The 26,238-nt window shown below is 61.4% G+C and overlaps 3 protein-coding genes across 17 annotated transcripts; 1 reads left to right on the top strand and 2 right to left on the bottom strand.

The window, feature by feature from the left end:
* MIDN (midnolin) lies at nucleotides 1–12,603 on the bottom strand. Of its 7 annotated transcripts, none has more exons than XM_024569224.3 (9): nucleotides 12,464–12,603; nucleotides 7,805–8,451; nucleotides 6,657–6,744; nucleotides 6,389–6,451; nucleotides 4,281–4,409; nucleotides 3,882–4,196; nucleotides 3,520–3,667; nucleotides 3,086–3,346; nucleotides 1–2,034 (listed from the first exon to the last, which is right to left on the bottom strand). In XM_024569224.3, exons 2-9 carry the CDS (start codon nucleotides 8,035–8,037, stop codon nucleotides 1,757–1,759), a joined length of 1,515 nt encoding a protein of 504 aa, XP_024424992.1. In that variant the 5' UTR covers nucleotides 8,038–8,451; nucleotides 12,464–12,603; the 3' UTR covers nucleotides 1–1,756. The 7 variants fall into 7 exon arrangements, with proteins under 7 accessions (XP_024424992.1, XP_045058341.1, XP_024424994.2 ...); XM_045202406.3 differs by lacking the exon at nucleotides 12,464–12,603 and adding an exon at nucleotides 9,890–10,024; XM_024569226.4 differs by lacking the exon at nucleotides 12,464–12,603 and adding an exon at nucleotides 9,890–10,013 and having other exon boundaries at nucleotides 3,520–3,664.
* Nucleotides 12,529–14,716, bottom strand: ATP5F1D (ATP synthase F1 subunit delta). Of its 3 annotated transcripts, none has more exons than XM_024568815.3 (5): nucleotides 14,478–14,716; nucleotides 13,805–13,958; nucleotides 13,179–13,267; nucleotides 12,921–13,046; nucleotides 12,529–12,603 (listed from the first exon to the last, which is right to left on the bottom strand). In XM_024568815.3, the coding sequence occupies exons 1-4, from the start codon at nucleotides 14,616–14,618 to the stop codon at nucleotides 12,924–12,926; spliced, it is 507 nt and encodes a 168-aa protein (XP_024424583.1). In that variant the 5' UTR covers nucleotides 14,619–14,716; the 3' UTR covers nucleotides 12,529–12,603; nucleotides 12,921–12,923. The 3 variants fall into 3 exon arrangements, with proteins under 3 accessions (XP_024424583.1, XP_053786514.1, XP_053786513.1); XM_053930539.2 differs by having other exon boundaries at nucleotides 12,884–13,046; XM_053930538.2 differs by having other exon boundaries at nucleotides 12,529–13,046.
* On the top strand, nucleotides 14,205–26,134 carry CBARP (CACN subunit beta associated regulatory protein). Of its 7 annotated transcripts, none has more exons than XM_053930536.2 (11): nucleotides 15,583–17,460; nucleotides 18,907–18,984; nucleotides 19,187–19,294; nucleotides 19,378–19,517; nucleotides 19,768–19,832; nucleotides 20,171–20,315; nucleotides 20,544–20,715; nucleotides 20,939–21,076; nucleotides 21,587–21,797; nucleotides 22,967–23,150; nucleotides 24,029–26,134. In XM_053930536.2, exons 3-11 carry the CDS (start codon nucleotides 19,205–19,207, stop codon nucleotides 25,080–25,082), a joined length of 2,199 nt encoding a protein of 732 aa, XP_053786511.1. In that variant the 5' UTR covers nucleotides 15,583–17,460; nucleotides 18,907–18,984; nucleotides 19,187–19,204; the 3' UTR covers nucleotides 25,083–26,134. The 7 variants fall into 7 exon arrangements, with proteins under 7 accessions (XP_045058333.1, XP_024424578.1, XP_045058335.1 ...); XM_053930537.2 differs by lacking the exon at nucleotides 18,907–18,984 and adding an exon at nucleotides 18,680–18,802 and having other exon boundaries at nucleotides 17,303–17,460; XM_045202398.3 differs by lacking the exons at nucleotides 15,583–17,460; nucleotides 18,907–18,984 and adding an exon at nucleotides 14,205–14,282.
* The last annotated feature ends 104 nt before the right edge of the window (nucleotides 26,135–26,238 follow it).

Here is a 26,238-nt window from a genome sequence, read left to right on the forward strand (position 1 = left end):
TTTCACTTATCATTTTCTCTTTATTATTGGAAATCATGGTGTTTGTGTAGGTTTTTTTTTTTCTTTCTCATACAGGAAACTCACGAAAGGTGCAGGCACACCTCACAGCCTGACCCCCACCCCCAGGGTGGGTAATGCTTTCTTCAGGGGGCCATAGTGAGGGCTGGGGACTGGGCAGGGCCTGTTCCTGCCTGGGGCCTCTACCCTCAAACCCTGGGGACACAGACATTACTTAAAAATTGTTTAAAAAAAAAAAACAAAACCCAAGAGAACACACATTTAAATATCCAGGACAGTTCTTCAAAAACAAACCCGCCCTTTCCCCCTTTTGGAAAAAAAAAAAATCCTTGACCCCTAACCCTCTGACCCCTCCCTGCCCACCCCCCCACAAAAAAATGTACAGAGCTACAGTTAACACATGATGTTCACATCTGAAACCATTAACTTGAGACACGTAACGGGGCCAGGTTGAGGACCTGGGGTTCATCTACCGGTAGGACAAAGGGAGGGAGACAGGCAAGGGGTGGGGTGCTCTATAGGACAGACAGGTGTGGGTGCGGGGGAGGCCCAGACATCTCCATTTATCAGTAAAAAAGTGAATGAAAAATAAACACCCCCATTGAAATGGCCCCAATAGGGAGGGGGTCTGTCCTGCTGCTCTGGGGGCCAAAGACCCCTGGGGAATGGGCATGAACGGGGAGGTTCCAAATTAGACCAGCAGCAACCCCCCCCCAGGGGGTTAATGCTACACAGTGTAGCCCCTAACCATGCGATTCACAGCTCAGCAACCCCTCCCCTGCAGGTTGCAGGAGGGCCACCCGGAGACAGCCCACAGGCCCAGCTCCCTCAGGCTGGGCTGAGAGGTGGGGCTGGGGGCATCTCCCTGGCCCCACAGCCATTTCTCTCCTGATTTTTCAAGGGATTCCCAACTACTATTGGCTCAGTCAGAAAATTAACAGTCTATAAATACCCCGAGCTCAGAAAGAAAAATGGGGGGGGGGGCGAGGGGGCCGTAGAGTGGCATCAGAGGATATAGCACAGTGCATGGCCGGCGAAGGCTGGCAACGGGTCTGTTCCCATTCCTCCCTTTCCTGCTAGGAAAGGGTAGCACGTCATCACTCAAACCCAAGGTAGGCTTTGGCCAGCCTCTCCCCTGAAACAGCTTTTCTTTTCCAGGAAAAAGAAACCAAGAGAAAAAAGTACAGATGTGGAATACACGGTCACTGGTTGGTGTAGCTGTGGGTCCTGTGAGGTGTTTGGAGCCCTGCGGGGCCCTGCTGGCTGGGGGAAGGCCAGAATTGGCAGTGGGGGTTCTCTTCTCTGTGGCCCCCTCCTGTCTGTAAAGTGCATATGAGGCATCTACATTTTTGACTTAAACCTGAAGAGGGTGGGGGGGCTGCAGAGCCAGTGGAAGGGGTGGGGCAGCTTCCTCATCTCTGCTCTGAACCATCTGGAAAGACTGCTACATATATGGAGCTTGGGAAGATGGGCAGGGAAGGACCCTGTGTGGCTGAGGCAGGGCAACAGAGTAAATGATGAGAAGAAGGTGGGGAGGTGTGAGCTGAACCGAGGAGGCAGGAACCCAAGGCAACGGAGGGTTTGGAAAACCGTGGTGAGAAATGAAATAAAAATTAAAAAAAAAAAAACAGAAGGATGCTGGCCAGGGAGGGCGGGGCCTCCTGCAGTGCCCACTGCCTGCCCTCCTGAGCTGGGCAATACTCTCAGCCACCCTGGGGAGGGGCGTGGGACAAGATTCCTAGGCAACCACGAACTCTGACTTGATGTCGGGGTTGACTTCTGGCTTCCACACAGATTCCTCGAAGTCAAGGCCCAAGCCTGCGGCCTCACTGGGGCTGCCACTGCTGCCTCCACTGCTGCTGTCACTGCGGCCAGCCTTGCGGCTGGGTGGCCAGTGGTAGGGGCCACGGGCATCCCGCCGGGCCTTTCTGCGGAGCCGTTTCTGCTGGAGCAGCAGCTGCAGGCGCTCCACCTTGCAGCGGGTGGCTCGGTTCTCTGTCTGCCGCAGCCGGTCCCCTGTAAAGGAGGTAGTGACCATGACCCCCTAGGAGAAACTGGACCCCCAGCAAGTGCCCCCCAGCATTAGGCACAGCCCAGGCCTCCTGGACACTCACTCCACTCAATCTGCAGTAGGTCTCTAGGATCTGCGGGCTCACTAAAGCTTGTCGCAGCCCTGGCCGGGTGGCTCGGTTGGTTAGTGTCGTTCCGTATGCCAAGAATGCGGGCTCAATCCCCAGTCAGGACAAGTAAGAACCAATCAATGAATGCATAAAGTAGAACAAGAATCTATGTTTTTCTCTCCCCTTCTCTCTAACAATTAAAAAAAGAAAAAAGGCCCTGACCAGTGTGGCTCAGTTGAATGGGCTTTGTCCCACAAAGCGAAAGGTCACTGGTTTGATTCCCAGACAGGGCACATGCCTGGGTTGTGGGATCAGTCCCAGTAGGGAAGCAGTTGGGGCACATAGGAGAGGCAGCCAATCAACGTTTCTCACATAGACGTTTCTTTCCCTCCCTCCCCCGTCTCTAAAACTTGTTCCAGCATACTGGCTGTGAACCTTGTGAAGGCAGGGCCGTGTCTAAGACAGGCACTCAGGAAACATTCGTTAGATGCATATTGAGTCCTTCCAGCTGCTTCTGTGACTGAGAACTCAGGCTAGTGCCTTAGTTTCCCCTTCACGGCCTGGGCTGGGGGGCCCACCGGACACAGTGGCATCACTGGTCTGCGCGACTGCAGATTTACAGGGTAAAAACACGTTAGGAGACATGGGTGGTTGTGTGGGAGGGAAGCTGGGCTCCCTCCTTAGCCTGATCAGGACATTCACAAAGGACCCACTTGCCACCTGGAGAAGGTGCCCGAGTGGAGTAAGGAGGAAGTGAGAACAAACCCCCTTCGGGAGGGTACAAGGACACTTTGTGCCCCCAACACACGATCCCTTCTCTCCAGGCTCTCCCAGAGCAGGCTGAGTGGCAGCTGGTGACTCCCCAGTCTGAGGTGGGCCAGCTGCTCTGAGCCGCACACAGAAGGGCCTTGAGTAGTGAGGATGGGCAGGGCATCCTGGACACTCACCCGTGGGCTTGCCCAGGCGGGCCTGGCTCAGGGAGGCTGGGGATGCGGCTGCCAGCTTCTCACAGGAGGTAGTTTTGGGGGTGAGGTCCGCGGCGGGCGAGGCTGGTGCACATTGGGCGTGGCATCGCAGTTGCGTCAGTGATGGGGGCATTCCCTGATAGTGCCTTGTGGCACTCAGGAGGTCATTGAGGATCTGCAGAATGGTTCCAATGTCCCGTCGCGGCCGCCCGCTGCTATCCTGGCAGTTGGGGTGCAGCGTGCCTATGGGGTGCAGAGTGCGTTGGTGAGTGCCCAAGGGGCAGGAGTGACACAAGGACCCCCCCAACTCAAAGCCTGGTGTAGGGTGGCGAGTGCACATGGAGATCACAGGGGGAACATGTATGCATGCGCATGTGACCACTGCTGGGAAACAGGTGGAAGCCACTGACACCTACCAGAGAAGGTCCCTGAGAAGACCCCCGGGGCGTGGTTCACGAAGCTCTCGATAATGGCACCAGGTTTTCGGGAACGGGAGGTGGGGCTGCTCCCAGGGGTGGATGTGGGGCTGGCCCGGGTGCTGGTAGCAGGGGAACAGTCCATCTGCTGATGGGGGAGGGGGCACATGAGCTTAGGGTATAAACACAGACCGTGGTGTTCAGGCTCTAGGGATTACCCACCAGCTGAGGGTCCAGGGACAGCCTTTAAAACAAGGAATGCAGTAGGGGCTCTGAGTCCCTGTGCCAGCCCCTCAACCCCAACACCATGTCCCAGAAAAGCCCAGCCTTGGGTTCACAGGATAAGCCCTTCTCAGACTCACCTCGGGGCAGGTGGTAGAAGCTGAGTGGGAACGGAAGGAGCCGGCTGTCACAGGTGAGGAGGATGCAGGTGCAGGGCTGGTGGGCACTGGGGGAACACGGGTGGTGCTGGACAATGGCCGGCAAGGAGAGGACATGGGGGTAGTCATGCTGGGGTCCCCACGGGTGGCAGCAGCTGCAGCAGCAGCAGCAGCCAGCACATGGCGGTGTTGTAGCGGGGCGTGCTGGGCCGCGAGCTGAAGCTGGACGAACATCATGTGGTCACCCACTCGAAGAGCCAGGGTCAGTGGCGAGCGGCCCGACAAGAAGTCACTGACCTGCAGAGAGTGGCCTATCAGCCCCAAGGTACCAGCCCTAGGCATCCCCGGCCCTGCCCAGCCCAGCCCCCCATGCTGTGTGACCTGGGGCCTCTCGCCGCCCCTCTCTGGGCTCTGGGGTCCCTGTCGGTGCCACGGATGCTTAAATAAAATGAATCGGTATTTCCGGAAGCCGCCTCCGCCAGCCCGGCCCGGCCCGGGCGCCGCTGGGGGCTGTGGGGGACAGAGGCAGGTCAGACAGGGGGGCCTGGCCCTCCCTGGCCAGCTTGGTTCTTTTAAGGGGAAACTGAGGCCAGAGGGGGCAGGGCCTAGCTGGAGGTCACTGCCCTCACCCTCACCTCGTTCATTTTCCCTTCCCTCAAACCCCCAGATCCTCTCTGCCTACGTTTATGGCACAGGGAACTATCTCAGGCCCCCTCCCAGTTAAACCACGGGGGTGGGCAACGAGTGGGTGGAATTGCTGGACAAATTCTTCATCCTAACCTTTGCTTTCTCAAGATAAATATTTATCTGTCCTGGGCGGGGCAGAGGCTGAGAGGCGTCACTGCTGCGGGAGGGGCCCTGACTGGTTCCCTAGAGCCAGGGTCCCCCAGGGCCTGAATGCAGCCCACACAAACATGAACCCTCCAATTGGGGCCCCCTTTCACAGAGGGTGTGGGGTGCCTCTGACCCCCAGCTGCACTGGGGCCTGGCCAGCGCAGAACTCTCCCCAGGGGCCGGACTGGAGGTTGGGGGGGAGGTTTCTGAGAAGTGACACAGGCTGGATGACTCAGAACAACCGCCTCCCAGCTCTCCCCTGGCAGCGGCTGGTGTAACCTTCTGTGCTTGGTGGCCTCAGGGAGGAGGCAAGGGAGGCAAGCAGTGCGAAGCCCCCAGCCCCCCAGCCCCAGTCTGCATGACCCTCCCTCATCCCCAGAAATGCCCTTTGCAGGAAGAGCAGCTGGGGAGCCCCCTCCACTCCTCCCGCAACTTCCTCCCTGGGGAGGAATGGGCAGGCATGATGTGGTGGTGCCAGGCAGGGAGCAGCCCTGGGAGTCCAGTTGATCCACCCAGTGCCCCCCCATCTCCCTCCTGACGCAGGCACCCTAGGGCGGATGTGAACCAAACACACAGGGCCCCCTTGGCAACCACATTTCCCCTTCCCCCAGGAGAAGGGAGCTCAGTTCACATCTGCCCCAGGAAATTAAGAGCCAGCCCCCTTAGGGCTGCCAGGACCCCTGTTCTTCCCCTACCCCACCACCAGTCCTGATGGCAGACCACCCAGTTCCTGGCCCCCCTTGTCTTCCACACTAGCCTGCTGGTGAGGGCAGGATGCTACTTGTCGGGGAGGGGGCGAGGGCCTCAGGCAGGAGGAAGGGAAGCGGCTGAGCAGGTTTCCTGCGGCTGGCCAGCCCAGACAGGGAGGCCTAGAACCTGCCCACCCCCTCTAGGGGAGGGCAGCAGCCTGCTTCCCCCACCCTGGCAGCAGGCGGATAGCTGAGGCCTGTGTCACCCTCCTGGGAGGAGGCCCTGCCGCCAGAAAAATGAGAAAAGGAGGGGGGAAAAAAGGCTGCAACAAAACCGGGAATCTGGGTGTGTGCCAGCCCAGGCCTCCCTCCTCATCTCCCTCTAGGCTGGTTACTAAATATTTTCCTAACATCCTGTGTTGGCCTAGCTGGGTGCCTAGATGCCCCCCCACCCCTCCCCCTTTTGGGGCAGAGAACAAAGGCCAGAAAGAGGAGGGGGAGGAGTGACTATCCACCCCTCACAAAGGGGTCATGGAAGGCAGAAGGAGTACCACACAGGCCAGCCCCTCCTCCCCCCAACCAAGCTTAAATTTTATAAAGGTCGCTTCGGGGAAACTTCAGTGGCCCTGGAAGGGGGTGCTCAGGGACATAGGCCTCAGGGGTGGGAGCCTGGGCCAAGGTCACCCCAAAGGCAGGCTTGTGAAAGCTTGACCCCCTCCCCCATGGCAGCGACCGACCAACCGTGGGAGAGAAGGCCCTCAACGTCAGGTGGTGTTTGGGGGGAGGGGGAAGAGGAAGCTGGGTGACCAGGCCAAGATGTCAAGAAGGTGGGGCAGCGAAAGTCCCCTCCCCACAGGCTTCCTGGGAGCACAAACAATCCCAGGCTCTCCAGAGGGGCTGGGCACTGGGCCTGCTGGGCACTGGGCCTGCTACCCACTGGGCTAGGAGGGGCGGCGCATATCTCACCTGGGTCTCTGTCAAGCTCTCCAGGGCCTGCATCACAGATTGTTCTGGCCTTGAGGCCTGAGACTACAAAGAGAGGGAGGGGAGGAGAGGAGACCCTGAGTATGCATTCTGGGCAGGGCACCTGGGCTGGGAGGGTCCTGCTAGGTGGGGTGGTTGGGAGGGGGGGTGGCTGCCTTGGAGGGCAAGGGAACCCAGACTTGTGTGATGGGGGCCATGCTGGCATGAAAGGGGGCTGCCCGCCCAAGTTGGGGCCTCCTCAGCCATTTACCATGAGGCCCGCCTCCACGGTGGGCACGAGAGTCAGCTTGCTGCCATCCCCCACGCCGAACTCCTGCAGCTTCCCCGAACTGAGCCGGCTGGTGGGGGTGGGGGGGGGAGGAAGGAAGAGGGTGAGGCTACAGCATAGACCAGGCAGGGACACGGAAGCAGAGGCTGAGGGAGAGGTCTGTGCTCTGTGCTTACTGAGGTGAGACAGTAAGTAGTCTTTCCACCCCCATCTCTCACTGGCCCCTAGACCCAGGGCACTGAACATGGGGCGAGGTTCACTCTCTGGCCCTGGGACCCCATGCTATTGATTCAGACCCTTTCTCTCAAGGAACACCATCACTAGACTGTGGCACCTTTACATCTCAGTAAGGCAGTTTTTCATTACCCGGGCCCCACTGTGCCCTGTGACACCCTCCCAGCCACCCCAGGGCCAGCCCTGCCTACAATTTAACCACTGGGACCCTGGGCTGGTCTTTGTAGGGCCACAGGGCTTAGCCTTTAGGGGCTTTGCCTGGCCGGGCTCCCCCTCCTCCCTCCCTCCCTGGCGCAGGCTGCCGCCGCTCAGACAAAGGAGACCCTCCCCCTCCCGCCCCTCCCCCACCGGGGCCCCTCCGCTGGGGATGGACACAGCGTGTCCCTGGAGGCCCGCGGGAGGAGGGCTCCCCAGCCTGGAGGCGATTTAAATACCATGGGGGAGGGGGAGGCTGAGGGGAGCGCTGGGTGGTGAGAACAAAGGGGGGCAGAGAGAGGCAAGTGGGGAGAGACAGCTAGCCGCAGAGGGGGCCGCGGAGCAGATGCGTAAACCGGCAGAAGACGAAGGCAGGGGAAGCGACGGCAGCGCACCCCACCCCCGCAGCCGGGAGCACCTCACCGCCCCGGGGCTCCTGCCGTCCCGCGAGGGGGGGGTCGCCTAAGCCCAGCCGGGGCACTCTCGAAGCCGCCTTTGTGCAGCGACCCCGGACAGGGGAGGGGGCTGAAGCAAGCAAGGCCGAGCAGAGGGCGCCCGAGAGCGCGCCACCCCCACCCCCCGCATTTGGCCGCCCCCTTCCTTCCCTAAGCCGTGAGCTCTTTGTTCCCGTCCGGGGGCCGGGGCCAAAGGGGGCAGCAGGCCAGGGGTGCGCTGGGGCTGGGGTGGAGTGCGGTACTTACGTGTCTTTGTGGAGCAGCGCCAGGCGCTCCTTGGGTACTTTGAGCCGCTGGGACAGTCGCTTTCGCAGCCCCTCCACCGTCTCGTCGGGGGACACAGACAACTCGTAGCGGGTGCCCGTCGTGCTGTGGATGGCCAGGCTCATGGACGCCACATCCGCCACTGGGCCTAACTCGCAGGCACCGCCGGGGCCCCCGCGCCGGCAGCTCCGGGCGCCGCCGGGCTGCGGCTCCATCCCCTGCCCGCGCTAGGGGGCTGGGGTCCGCGGGGCGCCGCCAATCCTCGCCGCGCCTCCGGGCAGGGCAGGGCAAGGGCTCCCCGAACCAGGGTCCTCGGGGTGGCCACTAGGGACGAGAGGCAGCGCGTGTTCCCTTCGAGAAGGTCCCAGGAACAAATGGCGAATCAAGAATCCCAGTGGCGCTCAAGGGTCGCGTCGGCTCGTTGGGGCACCTTCCGGGGGTGGGGACGGCACTTTCGGCTTCTTTCAAGGGCGGCAGGCGGCGACCAAGACACCACGGTCGTGGGGGGAGGGTCCCAAAGGAGTAGGCGCCCCTGGCCGGCGGAGCTTAGTGCCGTCTGCCACTCGGGCAGCGCTTCCCGGCGCGTCACCTCCCTTAGCAACAATCGCCGCCGCCGCCGCTCGGAGGATCTGGGGGTGAAAGTAACAAGAAAAAAAAGTTATAATGTAGCAATGTTCCAAGGGGCGGGGTCTCCGCCCCCTCCCATTCACTACTTACTCCGCCGGCATTGCACCGGCCAATCGGTGCGCAGCGAACGCTTAGTAGGCCTCGCTGCTCAGCCAATGGGAGTACCCGCGGCGCTGCCCCACGTGGCTGCCGCACCCCGCCCCTGGCCCCGGCCCCTGTCCTGGTGGCCAAGGGGAACGCGGCGGGGGCGGAGCTGGCGCTGCAGAAGCCGGCCCCCACGCCCCCGCCCGCGCTGGGGGCCATTCATAAGGCCCGCTGCCCACAACAAAGGGCGAGCGGCCACGTAGGGCGCGATGACCCCCAGCCGGCAGTAGTGCGGCGTGAAGGTGGGCATTGTCTCTGCTCCAGAAGGGGCAGGATGTCGCGTGGCCTCTCCCCGCGTCGATCCGGGAAGCTACCGCGGGCGGAAGCGAGGCAATCCCCGGGCCTCATGGCTGGGCCCCTTTCGGTGGCTCGCGGGTGGGCTCGACCTTGGGGCACGAAGTCTCCACGAGGAATGGGGCTGAGGGCGAAGTCTGCATACCGGTGACGTAGCCAGTGTCGGGAGCAACCTTCCCGCGCCGGTGCCACCTCACGTCCCACCCCAGTCTCGCGGGCCAAGCCCGCTTCTCGAGTCGCACCCGCCCGAGCAATGACGTGACGCGGCGTCCCTGTTGCGCCCGCGCGCACTGCTCCGCTCGGGGCTGGGGTGAGTCAGCAGCGCCAGCGCGCCCTCTGCCGGCCCCATCCGGGAGCACTGCCGGGAGTCCTGGGGAAGGGGCGAGAGGCTGCCCGGGACAGGAGTGAAGCGAACCGACTGCGGGCTTGGGGAGAACCTCGCTATGAGTGTGAAGCCTCTAAATTAGGAAACTGGGACGGTACAGCGGAGGAAACAGGCTGGAACAGCAACTAGCTCAAGGTCACTCTGGGGAGGGGGAGTGCCTAGGGTGAGGGGGCGGGGCGGGGTCTGAGGTCCCGCCACCAGGGTGCTGGCTGCGCCTAGCTCCTCCCATTCCAGGTCCCGGGGTTGCTTCCCAGGACTGGAGATATCCCGAATTCTGCCTGGCCCAAGAACAAAGAAAAGTGGGACACCCTTAGGAGCCTAGAGTGGGGAAACCCTCCTTGGCCCACGAGATCCCGCCCAAAACTCACCAGGCGCGGACAGTGGGAGGTCACAACAGTCCTGAATGTACCCAAGTATAGAACAAGTGCGCGGTGGCAGGGTAGGTCTGGGGCAGAGCAGGCGGCCCCGAACCTTTATCCGCGCCGCCTTCCCTGGGGTGGAGTTTGAGCAGGCAGGGGGCGGGGGGTGAGGGGAATCGGCGGGTGGTGACGCAGACTATCCCCCGCCCCTCCCAGCGGGCAAGGGCCCTAGGGCGCCGCCCGGCCTGGGCCACTCACCCCGCAAATGACTGTGCTCCCTGAATGCCGCTGAACACGGGACGCACCCCTACTCCAGCCACGGGTACTGGGTTTCAGGGTGCACAGTCGAGCTCCCTGTCCTGCTCTCTTTTTCTGCCGCTCCAGGCTCTGTGCTTCTGCCTGAGGGCGCTCGAGTTGCGGGTGGGGACGGGAAGGGGAGCCTGAGTCAGCAGCGCAGTCCAGGAAAACAGGCTGGCCGAAGTCACCTGCTTGGAGTGGGGGTGCCCCAGCAGGCAGCCTCCTGCATCCCTTAACAGTGACCTCAGAGGGCATTTAGGGAGCGATTAACCAGCGCCAGGCCTGCCTTGTGCAGCCAGTCACCATAGGTCCTGTGACCTCGGGAGGGTTTTGGCCTCTAGAGCCTGTTTCTCCCAGCTGGCTGTGGGTTGGAATGAGAATGCAGCATGCCCCACTCTGGGGCCTGAGGTGTGGGTCTCTCACACAGATCCAGTGATGCTGTCATCACTCAATGCAAGCTCACAGCCTGCTGCCCATCCTCTGGGGTAGGCATAACCCCCTACCCATTTCACACACTAGAAAACAGGTCACACAGACAGGAATGGGGCATGTCCTTTCTCCCTGTAGTTGCCCAGGGCGGCAGGCTTTCTGAGGATGATTTTGGTTGGCGGTGGGGCCTTCTTGGTCTTCCTGCCCCCTCTGCATAGAGAGGGACCCCAAGTTCTACACTCCAGTCCACTTATCTGGTTTATCCCTTTATCTGACCTGCCCAACCCCACCTCCAACTCCACCCTGGCCATCCCTCCCAGGGCTGGGCTCTTTCTGCTCTTACCCAGTACTCCTGTGGCCTCTGCCCCCACCCCCAGCACACCCAGACACTCCCAGCCCCACAGGGTCAGTCAGTGCTGGGTCAGCAGGAGGGAGTCGCTGGGGCTGGGGTTAAGGGGTGGAAAGGAGTTTGCCACACACAGAAAGAAGATGGTGCTCCAGGAGGTGGAAATGGCCACTGCAAAGCTCTGGAGACTTAAGTAGCTGCAGGCTGAGTGGTCCAGGGTGGGGGTTGTTTCCAGAGGGATCATGGAGGTAGCAGAAGAGGCAGGAGGAGCAGGCTAGGTGGGACCCTTAAGGAGTAGGTGTGCTGCTCTTGGGGTGGGCAGAACTTTGTGCTCTCTGGAGGGGCCCTGACCTTAACTCTGCAAATCCAACTTAATAAATGTGCTAATCTACCGGTTTCCTGTTCCTTCCCTTTTAGTGTGTCCCCACAGTTCAACAATTCTCCCAGGATGTGAGCACAGGTGTACCAGAGGGCCCCCTTCTTGCCCCCATCAGGTCCCAAGCCTACCCTATGGAAGAGGTCTCAATTCCTGGTTCCTAGCCCTGTGGCCTGCTCCACCCTGGACCCCTCCTGTCCAGGTCTTGGCCCTGTCAGCACCAGGCTATGTTTGGCAGGGGCGGGGTGGGGTTTGTGCCCCCAAGGCTCACAAGTCTCCCACAAGGGCTGTGCCGTGAGGGCCCAGTTGCATCCTGCTGTCCCCCAGCTGGAAGCTAAAGCCTCTCAGGGCGGGGCCAGGAGATCCATGTGGGAGGTGCTGGAGGAGTGTCTTGGTGAAGGTCTCCCTCCTTGCCCCTCCTTCCTTGGTCTTATTTATAGTGCCCAACCTGGCCAAGAACTCTAGGACCTTGGCTCTGAGCTAGAGACAAGGAGGGGTGGGGCTGCATCTGTGACACCCCTGGCTGTCACAATTTCTCTGGGCTGGGGGTTCCTGGGAGGTGGGGGACTGCTGCTGGGGCCTCACCGGTCTGACAGTAGGGAAATCCAGACATACACACCCTCCACCGAGCTGTGTGCTTGCCTGGAGGCCCATACACACACATGGGTCTCCCACCATGTCAAGAGTCAAACACAGGGACAACAGTCACTTACATGAGACTGTGACACAGTACTGCATAGCAAATCACTGCTGATGACACGCCCCGGGGTGGCCTCCCTGTGTGTCACAGGGAGGCCCAGGCTCTCCCACACAGTCACTCCCCTGGAATACCCTGTAAGCCCTCCTCTGGCTCAGGGCTGAGAAGAGGGGGCAAGAAGACTCATTCATGCCTTAAAGCCCTCTGCCTACCACCTGAAGCCCAAATCTGGGTCACCTAGAGGGTTACAAGAGGGAAGAGGTGAGGCAGCAGAGTGAAGGTATGCACTGCCAGGGCCACCCCTCCCCAGATACCCCACCTCATTTAGGGCTGGGGTGCCAGAAAGATGCCAACACCACCGGGGGTTAAGCAGCCAGCCAGGGCTACCCACAGGCCAGGCCAACATAGGGCAGGGCCTGTCCCTTCCTGCTGGGGCAGGGCCAGGGCTAGGGCCAGGGAACCCAAAGGGTAGAAATCACAGCCTGGCACCTGAAAGGGCCCCAAGTGTCTGTCTAGCAACCCAGTCTTGGCCCAAGAGCCACAGTCATCTCCTCACTTTCCGTCCCCATGCCTGGCCCCACCCTCTTGGCCCACTATCACTGGCTACGCTGCCCCCCTTCCATTCTCCAGAGGCCCCCAAGGACCTCTCAGGTCACAACCTCCAAATCCCCAAGGCTGAGGCCCTACCTTGCAGGGAACACAGAGTTCCAAGCCCACTGCCCTGGGTAGGAGACAAAATCAGCACACACAAGTGGGGTCCCTGGTGTTTAATGGGGTGAAGGCCACGAGGTAGGCTGTCCGAAGAAGGTGGCGGGGAGCAGAGATCTCTACAGGGATGAGAGTGGCGGGCGGCAAGTCAGGTTGGTGGTATCTTTGGAGGCAGGAGGCCAGCCCCCCGGATGACAAGTCCCCCCAAGGACAGAACAGGGTCTCTGACCTCACCCCCACCCAGCAGGCCTGGGCCCAGGGAGTGTGCTATAGGAGAAACTGGCACTGCACTGCCTCCTGGTGGCCGTGTTGGCTAGCATGGCTCCCTCCCAAAGGAGTTGCCCCCACCCAATCAAAATGGGCCCATGGGAGCCGGTTCCAGCCCGTCCTACTCTGGACCTTGGTTTCCCTGCAGGTTCTGGCGAGGGACACGCACTGTCTACTCCAGAGCCTTCACCAGGGCTTCGTTGGCCTCGATGCGGATTTGGATCTCGGCCCTCGCAGCCTCGTCCGCTGCCCCTGACAGCTCCGACTGTGCCTTCTCCAAGTTTGCCTTGGCGGCCTGCAGTAAATAGGTGGGTGGGTAGTGAGGGCCGAGCAGAGTTCCTGGCCTGGCACCTGCCTCTCTACCCCCAAAGCCAGGAGCTCTTATCTTGTACCTGCTTAGAGCCTCAATTTCCCCTGGGACACTTACTGCCAAGTCCAGCATGTCCAGCGTCACAGCCTCTTCGGCCAGTAACTGAACAGACGAATCAGCATTCACTGTGACAGAGCCGCTGCTCACTGTGGGAGGACTGGGGCTGAGATCACATCCGGGCTCAGGGGAAACCACCAGCCCCAGAACCAGAAGAGTGCCCCCACAGAAGCCCTGGGGTCCAGCATGGGGGGTGGGCACCTGGAGAGAACACATGGGACCAGGGGGCCACCAGGGGCATCTGCGGGTGGCTGGGCATGGGGACACAGACCCTTCCCTTCACCTACCAGCCCCTTAGCTGAGCAGAAGTCAGGTGAACAGAGGGCTGTGTTTGAATTCTGGCTGAGGCTTTGAAGACCGATGCTGGTGGAAGGCCTTCTTAGAGCTAGTTTCTTCCTCCACAGGTTTCCTTCTCTAAGTCAAGAGCCCTCCCAGCATGGTTTTACTTTTTTCCCCAGCATCTGTAACCCTCCCCCAACCTGCTACATGCTACTTAACCACAGCCAGTCTAGAGCTGAAGGCTGCAAGATGCTTCTGGCTTGCTTCCCACTGTGTCTTTCGGGTGCCCACAGTACTTTTTCTTGCCTCATCAACTGATACGGGGACCGACCTTCTGCTGAACTCACCGAAGTATTTGGTGGTGGTGCCATCCTCAGCGTGAACAACGACCAGCCCTGGCCGCAGGACCTGCAGGGTGGGCACGTGGGCTGCCAAGATACCGAAGGCTCCTGTCTGCGTGGGCACGTCCACCTGCCTGACGTTGGCACCATTGAAGAAGACCTGGAGAAGACATACGGGGAGTAGGTCACAGCAGGCCAGTCCCACTCCATCAGGACTTAGTTTCCTCAACAGTGAAATGGGCTGGGGCAGGGCTGAGTGCCATGGGAGACACAGGAGCAGCGGCGCTGGGGCCGACGCTTGGGGTTTGGTCCTTAGGCAGTGTCTCAGTGCCATCATCTCTGAGAACGAAATCCAGCCACCCAAATCCTTCGGCAAAGAGATGCTGTAAGGATACGAGGAGGTGCCTCAAGGGAGGAGCACACAGAAGGCTCTTATCTCGGGAGAGGTGCCTGCAACGAAACGCAATGCCGGCTTGAAGGGCAGGTAGGGCTCTTGGGCGTCGGATTCCAGGTGGAAGGTCCGAGAGTTCCGGGATTGTGGGACTCGGATCCCGGGTCCGTAATGGGGTTTGGCGAACTGAGGGTTGGGGAACACAGATCCAGAATGGGAGTTTGGGGTTTCAAACCCAGCCTGCGTGGGAGAGGGGCGCGGATCCTGGCTCCCAAATAGCGTCCGCACCTGCGTGGGTGATGCGAAGGTAAAAGACATTTGTCCCGGGCCTGCGGCTGGGGCCGGGGCGGCCGCAGCCTCAGCGTAAGCACGGGCCTGGCGCATGAGGCGACCCAGGCCGGGGCGGCGGAGCAGCGCAGCTGGCAGCATAACGGTAGCGGCAGGTAGTCAGGGTCTTGCCGAACACGGGTGGCTTGGAGGGCGAGGAGGACGACGCGCAGGGACGTCTGGGAGAAGGATTAGACTTGAGGGCGCATGCGCAGACTACAACTCCCCGTCCGCCCCCAGTGGCTACGCGCGACCTTGACGACTACTACGCGCTACCCGGCGCGCGGCATGCTGGAGGTGGTAGTTTTGTTTCGGCCTCGGCGCCGGGTTCACTTGTCAGGTGTGTGGGATGGATGTCAGTTAGACGGTTCTGCATGGGGAGATCAAAAGCCTGCGCGGAGGAGGAGACATTTAAGTTGAATTCAAGATTTGGAGAGCGCTCATTGGCTGCTAGGAGCTAGAGAGAAATCAGAAATACCAAGACACCACCTCTGGTGTGGGTGGTGAGAGCGTTTTACAGACATTCAACGTAATAACTAAACAAATCATATAGTATGTTAGGAGGGGACAAATGCTTTTTTTAAAAAAGTGCAAAAAAGTGTGAAGGGTGGGGATGAATCAGGTTGCAACTGAGAGGTTCAGGAATCCCGGGAACCGCAACCCCCAGAGGAAGGTCCAGCACGGCTTGCCTGCAAAGTCCGAGAGCGCCACGAGAGGGCGCCTCTGTGTCCGGCGATGCTCTAGTCGCAGTCTCGCCCGACTACCGCCCCCACGCGCCGCTGACGCAGGGGCGCGTGCGCGGGCGGCCCGGGGTTCCGCTGACATCACCGCGGCCTGCGCAGCCTCGCTCGCAGGGCTGACGTCGCCGCCCCGCCTCCGCGGTCACGCACGCAGGTCGGCGCACAGGGCAGGGTCCTGAACCCCTGCCCCCCACCTTGGGCTCCGGGGAAACGCTGAATCCGGACTGAATGGGAAGGTTCTTTGCTGAGTAGAAGAGGAGTGCAAGGCGCAGGGGTGTGGGTGTCACTCCTGGGCCCAGGGCAGGTGGGCTGCGACGCGGGGCTGCTGCAGAGGTTCCCAACCCCGGGGGCAGCGTGAGTCCTAGCTCACTGCAATGTCCAGGCAGGCGCTGAAGCCACGCCCCTGCCTGGCAGCATCCATGCCAAAAAAAGTCAGCTCCCAGCCCTGGTGATAGGGGGGTGTGCATTGGGAAGCCCTACTCACGTGTCTAGGAGTGTACTGTGTGCGAAGCCCGACCTCTCCTGGAGGCCGGGACCCTTTATCGAGCCCTGATCTATCTAATCGACGGCTCAAACCCATCCATTGGGCTTTTTTCCAATCCCCATTTTGGTGTGGCTCGTGGGTAAAGACACCACCCGTTAGGTCCAAAAACCCGAGATTGTCGTGTAATACCTTGGCGGACCCATTGGCAAGGCCTGACCACTCAGCTCGGCCACCTGGCCACCATCAGTGGCTTGGATGGTCCTAACCTCCTCCCCTAGCCTCATCATAGGTACTTTCTCCACACACAGCCAGGGGGACCGTGTTATTACTCTGCTGAGAACCACAAGCTGGTTTCCCCTGCTCCCTCAAACATGTCAGTCTTCTGCAAACATACTTTCCTACCTCGGGGCCTTTGCACATGCCATCCTTATTCACCTGGTGCCAACTTTCCTGAGTATCCACTCAGCTTCCCTCTTGCTCTCCTTTAGTGGTGTCATCTTTCATCCATTCAATAAGCACATTCCCTCCTAGGTACCAGCCCTGTGTTATGCCTGGGAACCCAGCCTTAAGTGAGTTCCTGCTCTTGGAGGTCATCATGTAGTGGGGGTCAGGGGATACAACACATAGAGGGCCACAGAGAGAAAAAAAGTGTAGCAGGGGACAGGAGTGTGGGGTAATGGTTACCACATTAGCAGACATAGCCAAGAGGAGAGGCATGGAGGCTTTGCTATTTGGGAAGTGTTGAAGGGGGCCAGGGAGAGCCTCTTACAGCTGAGCTGGGAAAGAGTGGTCGTGGCCTGGCTGCCTACGAGTGCAAATTCCTGGAGGCTGAACTTGGGCATTGCTGAGCATTGTGGGCCTTCCCTGGAGAAGAAGGGGTGTCGTTATGGGGTGTGGAAGGAATGGGATCAGGACCAGACTGATGGCAGGTTGGTGGTCTATGCATCTAGAAGGACGAGGCACGATTTTCGGAGAGGAAGAAGAGGAAGCAGCTGTGGGGTTTGCCAGGCGTGGGGTTTCTGCAGGGTAGTTCTGCTGTCACCCGCACTGGGCAGGCTCTGAGGGTAATCTACACAGATTGTGTTCTATTATCTTTGCTCGTCCCAACGAGGCAGGGCGCACCGTGAGCCCTAGACGCCCTCACACGAGAGGACACGTGCCTGAAAACCCTGAGCTGTGTGTACGTTGAGGGCCCCCAGACTAGGGAAAGATAAGGATGGGGTCTGTGCACTCCAGGACCCGGGGCTGGGGACAGTCGTGCATCCCACGGTGTCCCCCCTCCCCAACCCTTTGGGACCACTGTAAGGGTCGACAAGTCTTGCTGCAGGGATTGGGGGCGGAGATCAGCCGCAGCGGGAGAGGGCGGCTAGGCGTGGGGAGGGGGCGCCAGGGAGCGCAAGCTCCGCCTCCCCTTACCCCCCTCCCCCGCTGCCGCCGGAAGGGAAGGGGAGGCGGTGGCCAGTGCGGACGGAGTCAGACGCCGCGGCGAGCGAGCGCGGTGGGGGCGGCCGGTCGGAGACCCGGCAGCACCCAGCGGGTGGGAGCGGGCTCGTAGCCAACGCGGTCACGTGAGCGGCCCCTCCTCTCGCGCCTGCCTCCCCCGCGAACCGGGCTCTCCATTCATAAATTCTTCTGCTCCGCGGCCACCGGGCGCCGGAGCCAGCCGGGAGCACCGCGCATCTCTGCCCGCTGCCAATGGGCCGCCCGCCCCGGGACTGAGGTAGGCGCCGCGGGCCCGGGGCTGCACCGGGGCGGGCAAGGAGAAGGCCGGGACCGCAGAGCCCAGGATCACGGTCGGCTCGGGACCACTGTCCTTTCCCGGCGAGGCACGAGGAACGGACCGGAGGATCCGGGGAGGGCGTGGGAGCCAACCCGCGTAGTACTGCACCTCGCCTTCCAAGCCTCGAAGAGGGACCCCTCCCCCCGCCTGCCCTGTCGGGCCTCAGTTTACCCCTGAGATCCAGCGCGGGCTGTGGCGTTTCTGCCTCTTGGCTTAGCCGGAGGTTTAGATGTGCCTAGAGCCCCTCTCTCTGCCTGTCCTCGCTGGTCATCCCCGCCCCCGGGGCCGGATGTAAGCGCGGGGTTAGGCTCAGAGGCTAGTGAGCTCGGGGAGCCGAGGCCCAGCGGGACCTCAGGGTCCAGCCCTTGGGGAACCTCCGCCCTCGCTCCCGTCCCCGCCCACCCCTAGAGTCCACCTCTCTTCTTCCTCCGCCTCCTGCCATCTTTTCTGGTCTCCTGTCATGTCAGTGCGCCTGTGCCCCCTCCCCCTCCAGCCTGAACTCATTTCCCAACCTACATATGCGCTCGCCGTACCCCCGAGGAGACGGGAGCTGTGGCCAGACCCTGACCCCGAGCGTTGAGGACACCTGACTTTCGCCAACACCCTCCCTATCTCTGGGCCTCAGTTTCCCTCGCGTGGGGTCAAAACCCGAAAGAGTTGGGGACGCTGGAGCCTGTGTACAGATTTCCCTTTCCTCTGGGGAAGGACCGAGCGGGAGCCCAGCCTATTCAGCGCTGCCGGCCATCGGCCCCAGTCTGAGATTCTAGACTGCGCCCCTGTCCTTCCCGCCGTGGGGAGAGTCAGGTGCAATGTCTGGGCAGCCCCTCTCCTGAGTGCCGGGCCCCTCACCGGCCTCAGTTTCCCCCAGCGTAAGGCAGGCATGGAGGCCTCCCAGCCCGAGCTGGGAGAGCCTGCTGGCGGAAGCGCCCGGCCTCGGGCTGGGCACCGGTGCGTGGGGAGGCTCGCAGCAGCCATTTTGCCGCCCAGGGCCCCGCATGAGTCGCCCTGCAGGAGGCCTCTCTCCCCCGCCCCGCCCCTCCCCAATACTCCCTGGCAACCCCCCCACCCCAGCTCAGCCTGCTCGCTCAGTCGCCATGGGAACCAGATTCTTCAGGGCTGGGTACAGATGCTCCTTCTTTGGCTTTTTCATTCCCTCTAGGGATCAGTGGAAGGGAGCCTTTCACTCTGGAGTCATGACCCTGGGGACCTGTGCTCAGCCACTCTGCTCCGCTCCCCATGGGGGACTACCGGGTCCCTTCTAGCTTGGAGCCAGTCTCCTGAGGTGGCCCCTCCCTCTCCCTTGATGGGGCAGGCAGGGCCCTATGGACTCTTGGGGTGGTGGGCACGCAGGCGTAGCTGACACCCTCAGTTTTCCCATTTTCCTAGGGGTGCTTCCCCTTTCCTGGGCAGGGCTCCCAGCCCAGCGCTACCTTGCTCATCCGGCCCCACCAGCTGGGGAAGCAGGTGATACACACACACCTTTGTCTTAAAGATGGGGAGTTGGAGGTCCCTTCTGGGCACTGATCTGAGGTGGGTGGTGGCGGCCTTTGGTTCCCCCCACCTTTCTGTGAGTCACTGCCCTGCGTGGGCTCCTGCTTTGACTCCCTGGGATGAAAGAGGGGGTGGGTGCCAGGGAGCTGGAGCTGAGCAAGCCCTGCCCCCACAGGGCCCTCCTCACATCAGAATGCAGCCCACTGCTACCACGGCCACAGCTGCCACCACCTCCGAGGCCACCCTGACCATGACGTGGGACAACACCACAGTCCACCCCACTGTGAGTGATGGGGTTAGGGAGGAAGGTTGGTGGGTTGAGACCACCAGAGTCCACAGTAGGACCTGACCCCTGCCACCCCACAGGCAGAGCCAGAACCCATCCTGGACAGCTACATGCTGCTAGTGGTGGTGATGTCACTCTTCGTTGGGGGGACCCTTGTGGTGCTGTCTGGTGTGTTGCTCCTGTGCAGGCGCTGCTGGGAAGTGCACCGGAACTTCAACAGGTGTGTGGCCACCACCCTGCTGCCTTTTGGGGGCCCCTGGAGCGGGGGTGAGTGTCTGACAGCTGGCCAGTGAGGAGCAGGCCCACCACCCTGTGCAAGGGCAGCAGTGTTTGGGAGTGACAGGTGCATGGGGAATCTGTGCAGGGATCCCATCCCAGCAGGTGGGATCCAGTGAATTCGGGGTACTGCCAGTGGCACAAGCCCTTCAGGGACACTGTCCCACCTTGCTCTTCCTGTTGTCCTGCCCCAGAGCCACAGAGGAGTTAGAGAAGACCACCACCACCTACCTGGACAATGGTACCCACCCGGTCCAAGGTGAGGCCTCACCCAGGCCCCACCCTTGCCCAGGCCCCGCCCCCCATCCACTCTTGGGCTTCCCTCCTCAGGCCTCCTGACCTTCTGTGTCTGTCTGTCTCCCCCACCAGACTGGGCGCAGCTCGATTCCGACTCATCTCTGTTTCCTTAAAGCCCACGCGTAGGTCCTCACAGGCGCATGCTGAGCGAGTGAGTGTGTGAGCGGATGAGCGAGTGCCCGCCCACCTCCCTGTCCATCCTTGGCGGTCATTCGGGCCCCCTCGCTCCCTCCCAGGCCAGTTCCGCTCACAGTCAGCCAGCACCAGGCTCGGCCCACCCTCTCTTGGCTCTCCTCACAGACCCTGAATTGAGGGGGGAGGACCTCGAGGGCCAGGATGCAGAGACCGAGCGCTTCCTGTCCACCAGCTCCACCGGCCGCCGCGTGTCCTTCAATGAGGCAGCCCTGTTTGAGCAGAGCCGGAAGGCACAGGACAAGGGCCGAAGGTAAGGGGATCCCTGGGTGGTCAGCACTGTCAGGGCTGGAGCATGGCCTTGCTACTGGGCTCACTGGGCAGACTTGGCCTCTGCTGAGGGGCCCCTCATGTTCTGCTTTCCCCAGACCTGGCAGGGTGGAGGATGGGGCCGTGGAGCAGGGGATTGTGGGCAGGGGGAATCTGGCTGAGCACAGGGACCAGCTGGCCGCTTAGTGACTGGTGGGCATGCTGGGCACAGGTATACCCTGACAGAGGGAGATTTCCATCATCTGAAGAACGCCCGTCTCACTCACCTGCACCTGCCGCCTCTCAAGATAGTCACCATCCATGAGTGTGACTCCAGTGAGGCCAGTGCAACTGCCATGCCCCACCCCACTGGCCCTTCCAAGGCCAGCCTTGCCATATTCCAGGTGAGATGGAGGGTTTGGGAGTCAAATCTGGGCTTGCTGGGAGGGACCCCCACCCTCACCTGGCATGTGGCACCTTTCCCTCTCTCTGGTCTGGATCCCTTATCTCAGGATGGGAGGGGCTGACTGGGATGTATAGAGGGGGGCTGGGTCCAGCACACCGCCGACCCACCAGTGCTCTTTGACCTGTCACTGCTTCCTCCTCCACCCTGGCTCTGTCCCACAGCCCCCGGGGAAGGCCCTCACTGGCCGCTCCGTGGGCCCCAGCTCCGCCCTGCCAGGTGATCCCTACAACCCTGCCATGGGCCCTGCTGACTTCGAGATCAGCCCCTCTGCATCCAGCGACTCCGGGGAAGGCACCTCGGTGAGGGCTCCCATGTGTCCCTTCCCTCTCCCTGTCTGGCTGCAGAACAGGTCAGCCTGTGGCCTCCCATGCTCCACAGCTCCCCTTGACCTAGGCTGGTCCTTGCACAGGGCCCACAGCACACAGTGGGTTCCTGCAAGCTGGGGAAGCTGCCCATGGGCATGAGCCCTGCAGGGTGGGTAGCACACGGGACACATGCACAGCTGTCTCGCATACCAGTGTGCTCACACGTGCACAGAGCACTTCGGCAGCTGGGCAGGGTGTGCTTAGGACCCAAGCCAAGTAGCAGGGTGACCGCTCCTGGACATTTACCCTTGGACCCCCTCTGTCCAAGGCTGGGGAGGACAGAGCTGGCCAGCACCTGGCTGAGCCCCTGGGAGCCTTTTGGGTAGTGTCTGGGGTGGGAGGAAGAGCTCCATGTTTCCCCTCTGCACTTGGTCTGGGTGGAGTAGCAGATGTGAGACAGTGGGGAAGGGGCCTTCCTGCCTGAGTATCTCTCTTCCCTCCTAGCTGGATGTGGGTGCTAGCAGCACCAAGCCTGGTGGGCCTGGGGCTTCTGTGGGGCCCCAGGAGGTGGGCCCAGGCTCTGGGGCAGGCCCTGTCCTGCAGTTCTTCACCCGCCTGAGGCGCCATGCCAGCTTGGATGGGGCCAGCCCCTACTTCAAGGTCAAGAAATGGAAGTTGGAGCCCAGCCATCGGGCATCAAGTCTGGACACGAGAGGTGAGCTGTAGCCCCTGGGATTGAGGGCCACGGGCCCTGCCCCAAGCAGCTAGAGTGGGAGGCTCAGAACCCAGGGTGGGGGGTCTCTGTTCCTGAGGGATCTCCAGCACCTGCCCCATGCTGGCCAGTGGGTGCCCTGTCCAAGGTCTCAAAGCTGGTCAGGCAGGGGCCCAGGGTCACGCACCAAGCTTTCATGGGGACCGTGACGATAGTATTTTTAGCTTTGCAGTCAGATTGCCTACAGTGGTGGTGGGCAGTATAGAGCAGGGAAGCGCGTGGCCAGTAACACTCACTCACAACAGGTGGGGGCCCATCTGGCCAGCCCTGGACAAATGACAGCAGCTTTCAACACGGCAGACCCTGGGGCATGTGGGGTCATGGATATAGGGCTTCCTTGTCCTCAGCCCAAGGCAGGGCTGTGCAGAAGCCTGGGGAGGTGGGCACAGACAGCTGAAACCAGTCCTGCTCAGAGGAGTTTAGTTAGGCCAGGCCAGGCCAGGCCTGTGCTTGAAGCCCTGTGGAGGAGGCAGGGAGAGGGGACAAACAGTATCAGAGAGAGGGGCATGGCTAGTGACAGTACCAGCCCCTTTTTGGGGCCTGGCTCCAGCTAGCACCAGAGAGGGTGGGGTGAGTTCTGGCCTAGGTGCTCCTGGCCAGGGAGGGCGGGTCTGTCTTGCTGCCCTGTTGGGAGCCCTGAGCACAGCCTGCGCTTCCTGAGGGTGACTAGAGTCAAAGCAGGTGCCGAAGCACCTAGAACCTATTTGCTAGGTGACTGTCCTCTTCACTCCTGAGGCCTTCCCACTGAAGCCTCTCCCAGGCCTCGGTGGTGAGAGGGTCCCAGTCCCTGTGCAGGTGGCCCATGGGCAGGCGTGCGGCTGACAGTAGAGGGCTTCACCTCTTCCCTTAAACTTGTCCCTCCCTCTTCACACCTTCCATCATCACATCTGCTTTAGTTCAGCTGTGCCTGCCACTAGGTGGCCAGTGAAAGTCCTTGCTCTAGCCACACCTATCTTCCCAGGCTGCTCAGGGCACTGCTGCTGCCTTGGCACAACCTCACACCTGTACAGCGAGGTGCACGCTCATTTGGCCCAGGCTGGTGCCTGCAGACCTGGGGGTGGGTGCAGGGCTGGGAGGGGCCCAGGCAGGCTGATGTGCCTCCCTCTGCACAGGCTCCCCCAAGCGGCACCACTTCCAGCGGCAGCGGGCAGCCAGCGAGAGCATGGAGCAGGAGGAGGGGGACACACCCCACATGGACTTCATTCAGTACATTGCCAGCACAGGCGCTGCCATGACCTTCCCGCCCCCCTGCCCCTTTCTGGCCAGCCCCACCAGCCCGTCCCCCGCTCTCGGCAGGTATTTTTCAATAGATAAAGGTGCCAGGGGTGGGCCTGTGGGCCCCTGCCCCACCCCATCACCTGGTAGCCCAGGAAGTGATTTTCCCTCCCTGTCTGCAGGGCAGACCGGCAGTCAAATTCCTCCAGTGCCACTGCCCCTCCTGGAGGCTGCCTCACTAGGGCCACCTCTCCAGCATGGACCAGAGGAGGGGAGCAGGGGGAAACTGGAGAAGGGCCAAGGGGAGGGTGGGGACCCTGACGACAGCCCCAGGGTCACCAGGACTAAACGAGTACTCATTCAGGGCTGCTGGGGTTCCGTGCATGCCAGGGTAGTGCCCCTTCCTAGTGGGGTCCTCAGCCTGAGGGGACCCCTCCCACCTGCCCAGGCTCCTTCTCAAAACCTATCCTGACCAATCTCAGCAGGACCCCCTCCCCAAGCCCAAGGGCAGCTCTCCTGAAGCTCTGGGCCCATGTCAGTGAGAGAGGGGGTCCAGGGAACAGGGCAGACTTCCTGTAATTGGACACTACCTGGTCTGGGTAGTGACCCCTTCTGACTGTATCATCCCCCTAGTTTGTTATCAGTCCAAAATGGTAGGAGGGCATGAAGTGGCTTATCCAGCCACCCAGGATAGGGTCCTCCACCTGTAGTCACTCTGGGTGAGGAGCCACAGGTGTTTGGACCACATATAAGACACCCTGGTTGAAAAGCAGGCTTCAGGAGAGCTCAGATGTTTACCCAAAAAGCATCCCCTACAAAGGACAGCGTTTTTTAAAACACCTTCTGCAGAGCCTGGCCAAGGTGGAGAGTCCCCATCCGTCCCCACCCTCCCTGACCAAGCAGGGTAGCCGTGGAGGGGATGGGGGAAGGGCCCTCTGACGGTTGCGCCTGGCTTGCAGGCTAGAGGTGGAGGAGGAGGAGGCAGGCGCCATGGGAGGAGTGAGCCCAGAGCCCCTCATGGAGCGCAACGTAGGTGGTACGGGGCATGAGCAGCAGCAGGAGTCGGACAGTGAGCGGGATGCAGGGCTGGAGCAGGCCCAAACCATCTACCGCGACATTTGGAGCCTGCGCGCCTCGCTTGAGTTGCATGCAGCCACTGCCTCAGACCACAGCAGCAACGACCGCGACTCAGTGCGCAGCGGTGACAGCTCCGGTTCTGGGGGCACAGCGCCCGCCTTCCCACCGCCCTCGCCGCCGCCTACACTGCGGTCCTCGGAGGGTGAGGTGGCAGGGCCGCGCAAGCTGCTGCAGATGGACAGTGGCTATGCCAGCATCGAGGGGCGCAGCACTGGTGATGATGGGCCTCCCAGTGCACCCCAGAAGCGATCCTTCACCAGTACAAGCCATGTGGCTACCATGGGGGGCAGCTTCGACGGGACCCCGCCTGAGGAGTCCACGTGGCCTCCCAGCCCACGCGCCTGGCCCCGTCGCACACCGCGCAGGGACTACAGCGTGGACGAGAAGACTGACGCACTCTTCCATGAGTTCCTGCGCCACGATCCGCACTTCGATGATGCCCCACCCACTGCTGCGCGCCATCGAGCACGCGCACACCCGCACACCCATGCACGTAAACAATGGCAGCAGCGTGGCCGGCAACACAGTGACCCTGGCGAACGATCTGCACTCTCTGCACCGCCTGGGCCTGACCCCCGCCCCACACGTGCGCCTTTGCGCCGTGGTGACAGTGTCGACTGCCCGCCGGACAGCCGCGCAGGTGAAGAACCAATGACTGTCCCAGCGTCCACCATCCCTGCTATCGAGGAGGAACCTGGCAGCGGGTGCCCTGGATCAGGCCTTTGTGCCCGGCCTTCGGGGGCACTGCTGGACAAGCTGGCAGCCGGCCTCGAGGACAGACTCTTCCTGCCACACCTCTCCCAGCCAGTCAGCGCGGCCCCCATGCTGGCTGCCGCCACTGCAGCACCCACATCGCCGGACCACAGTCCTGCCTAAGCCCCGCTCTCCAGCTCCTATCACATGCACAAGGGCTCCGCAGATGGACATACCAGGGGCACGAGGACCTGGTGCATGTGCACTGAGATCTCATGCACAAGTGTACCACCCTGGATGCCCACACTGCTCCAGTGCGCATGTGCCCAGTCTCCTCTGGTCATTAAGCTAGATTCCCGTGTTATTTCCAGGCACAAGGACTCTGGCTCATCTGGAGGGAACGAGGCATATTCTCATCTTTGCGCTTTGGAAGAACATGGTCAACTGTTCTTACCCCAGACTGTGTGGCCTCTGGATAGTGGCTGGGCTTTCGTTCGTGGGAGGCACAAGCGCAACACACCCTTCCCTGGGCCAACTGAGCCTCGAGGCACGTCTGGGCTGCAGGAGCTGAGTCCACGCCAGGGTGCATGCGCCAAGCCTGCTGGAACATGGAGGATCGGTGGCGTGCACCGGCCTGGCTGCCAGTTACCAGAAGCTGTTCTCACCGCTGCTGTGTTTGCTGCAGCCCAAGCCTCCTCCAAGCAATAACCACATCCACCACCACTGCTGCCCCCAGCCCTGGACAACAACTCTGTGCAGTCCCCTCCGGGTATCTGCAACTGCCCTCCGCATGTGAGTGGGCTGCCCGCCCCACAGCCACACATCCAAAGAGCCCCGAGACTCGTCAGTGTTTGAGACTTACACAAAATCCAAATGGCCAAGGTTTCAAGTTTCCCAAGCTTTATTTATTGCCAAAAGATGGGGCAGCTAGGCCGCCCTGCCCCGCCAAGCTTCCTGCAGTCTGTGTACCATTCAGTGATGGATTTCGTTTTCTGGTTGACTATAAATATTTACTGCATACTCTTGCTCACTCTGAGTTTTCTCTGGGGACCTAGGTGCAGAGGCCTTGGGGAAAAGGGCCAGGATTCTGCCCTCACACTTGGCCTCTGTGCTGTGTGGAGCTGTAGACCCTAGGGCTAAGCCCAAGGGCCTATTCAGCTTTGGAGAGGCAAGGTCGCCACTGCAAGAGCACAGAGACCCAGTGTGGCAAAAGACCCGCATGGAGGCCCAGGACCTCCATGCACTGAGAACCTGAATACCTCGGCCAGCCCCTGCACTGTGGGGCCCACGAAGGGACCCCAGGCACAGACTCAGATGACACCGGATAGCACATTCTGCC

Source organism: Desmodus rotundus, chromosome 9 (assembly GCF_022682495.2).
Source record: "Desmodus rotundus isolate HL8 chromosome 9, HLdesRot8A.1, whole genome shotgun sequence".
NCBI classification, from domain to species: Eukaryota; Metazoa; Chordata; class Mammalia; order Chiroptera; family Phyllostomidae; genus Desmodus; species Desmodus rotundus.

Coding starts and splice junctions, on each gene's coding strand:
- MIDN (XM_024569224.3), bottom strand. CDS start 8,037: ATGGAGCCGCAGCCCGGCGGCGCCCGGAGCTGCCGGCGCGGGGGCCCC. Junction 3,668..3,881: donor CTTCTACCACCTGCCCCGAG/GTGAGTCTGAGA, acceptor CTCCCCCATCAG/CAGATGGACTGTTCCCCTGC. Junction 3,347..3,519: donor CTTCTCAGGGACCTTCTCTG/GTAGGTGTCAGT, acceptor TGCACCCCATAG/GCACGCTGCACCCCAACTGC.
- ATP5F1D (XM_024568815.3), bottom strand. CDS start 14,618: ATGCTGCCAGCTGCGCTGCTCCGCCGCCCCGGCCTGGGTCGCCTCATG. Junction 13,959..14,477: donor CCTTCGCATCACCCACGCAG/GTGCGGACGCTA, acceptor TGTCTTCTCCAG/GTCTTCTTCAATGGTGCCAA. Junction 13,268..13,804: donor CACCACCACCAAATACTTCG/GTGAGTTCAGCA, acceptor GTCCTCCCACAG/TGAGCAGCGGCTCTGTCACA.
- CBARP (XM_045202398.3), top strand. CDS start 19,205: ATGCAGCCCACTGCTACCACGGCCACAGCTGCCACCACCTCCGAGGCC. Junction 19,518..19,767: donor GTGCACCGGAACTTCAACAG/GTGTGTGGCCAC, acceptor GTCCTGCCCCAG/AGCCACAGAGGAGTTAGAGA. Junction 23,151..24,028: donor CCGTCCCCCGCTCTCGGCAG/GTATTTTTCAAT, acceptor CCTGGCTTGCAG/GCTAGAGGTGGAGGAGGAGG.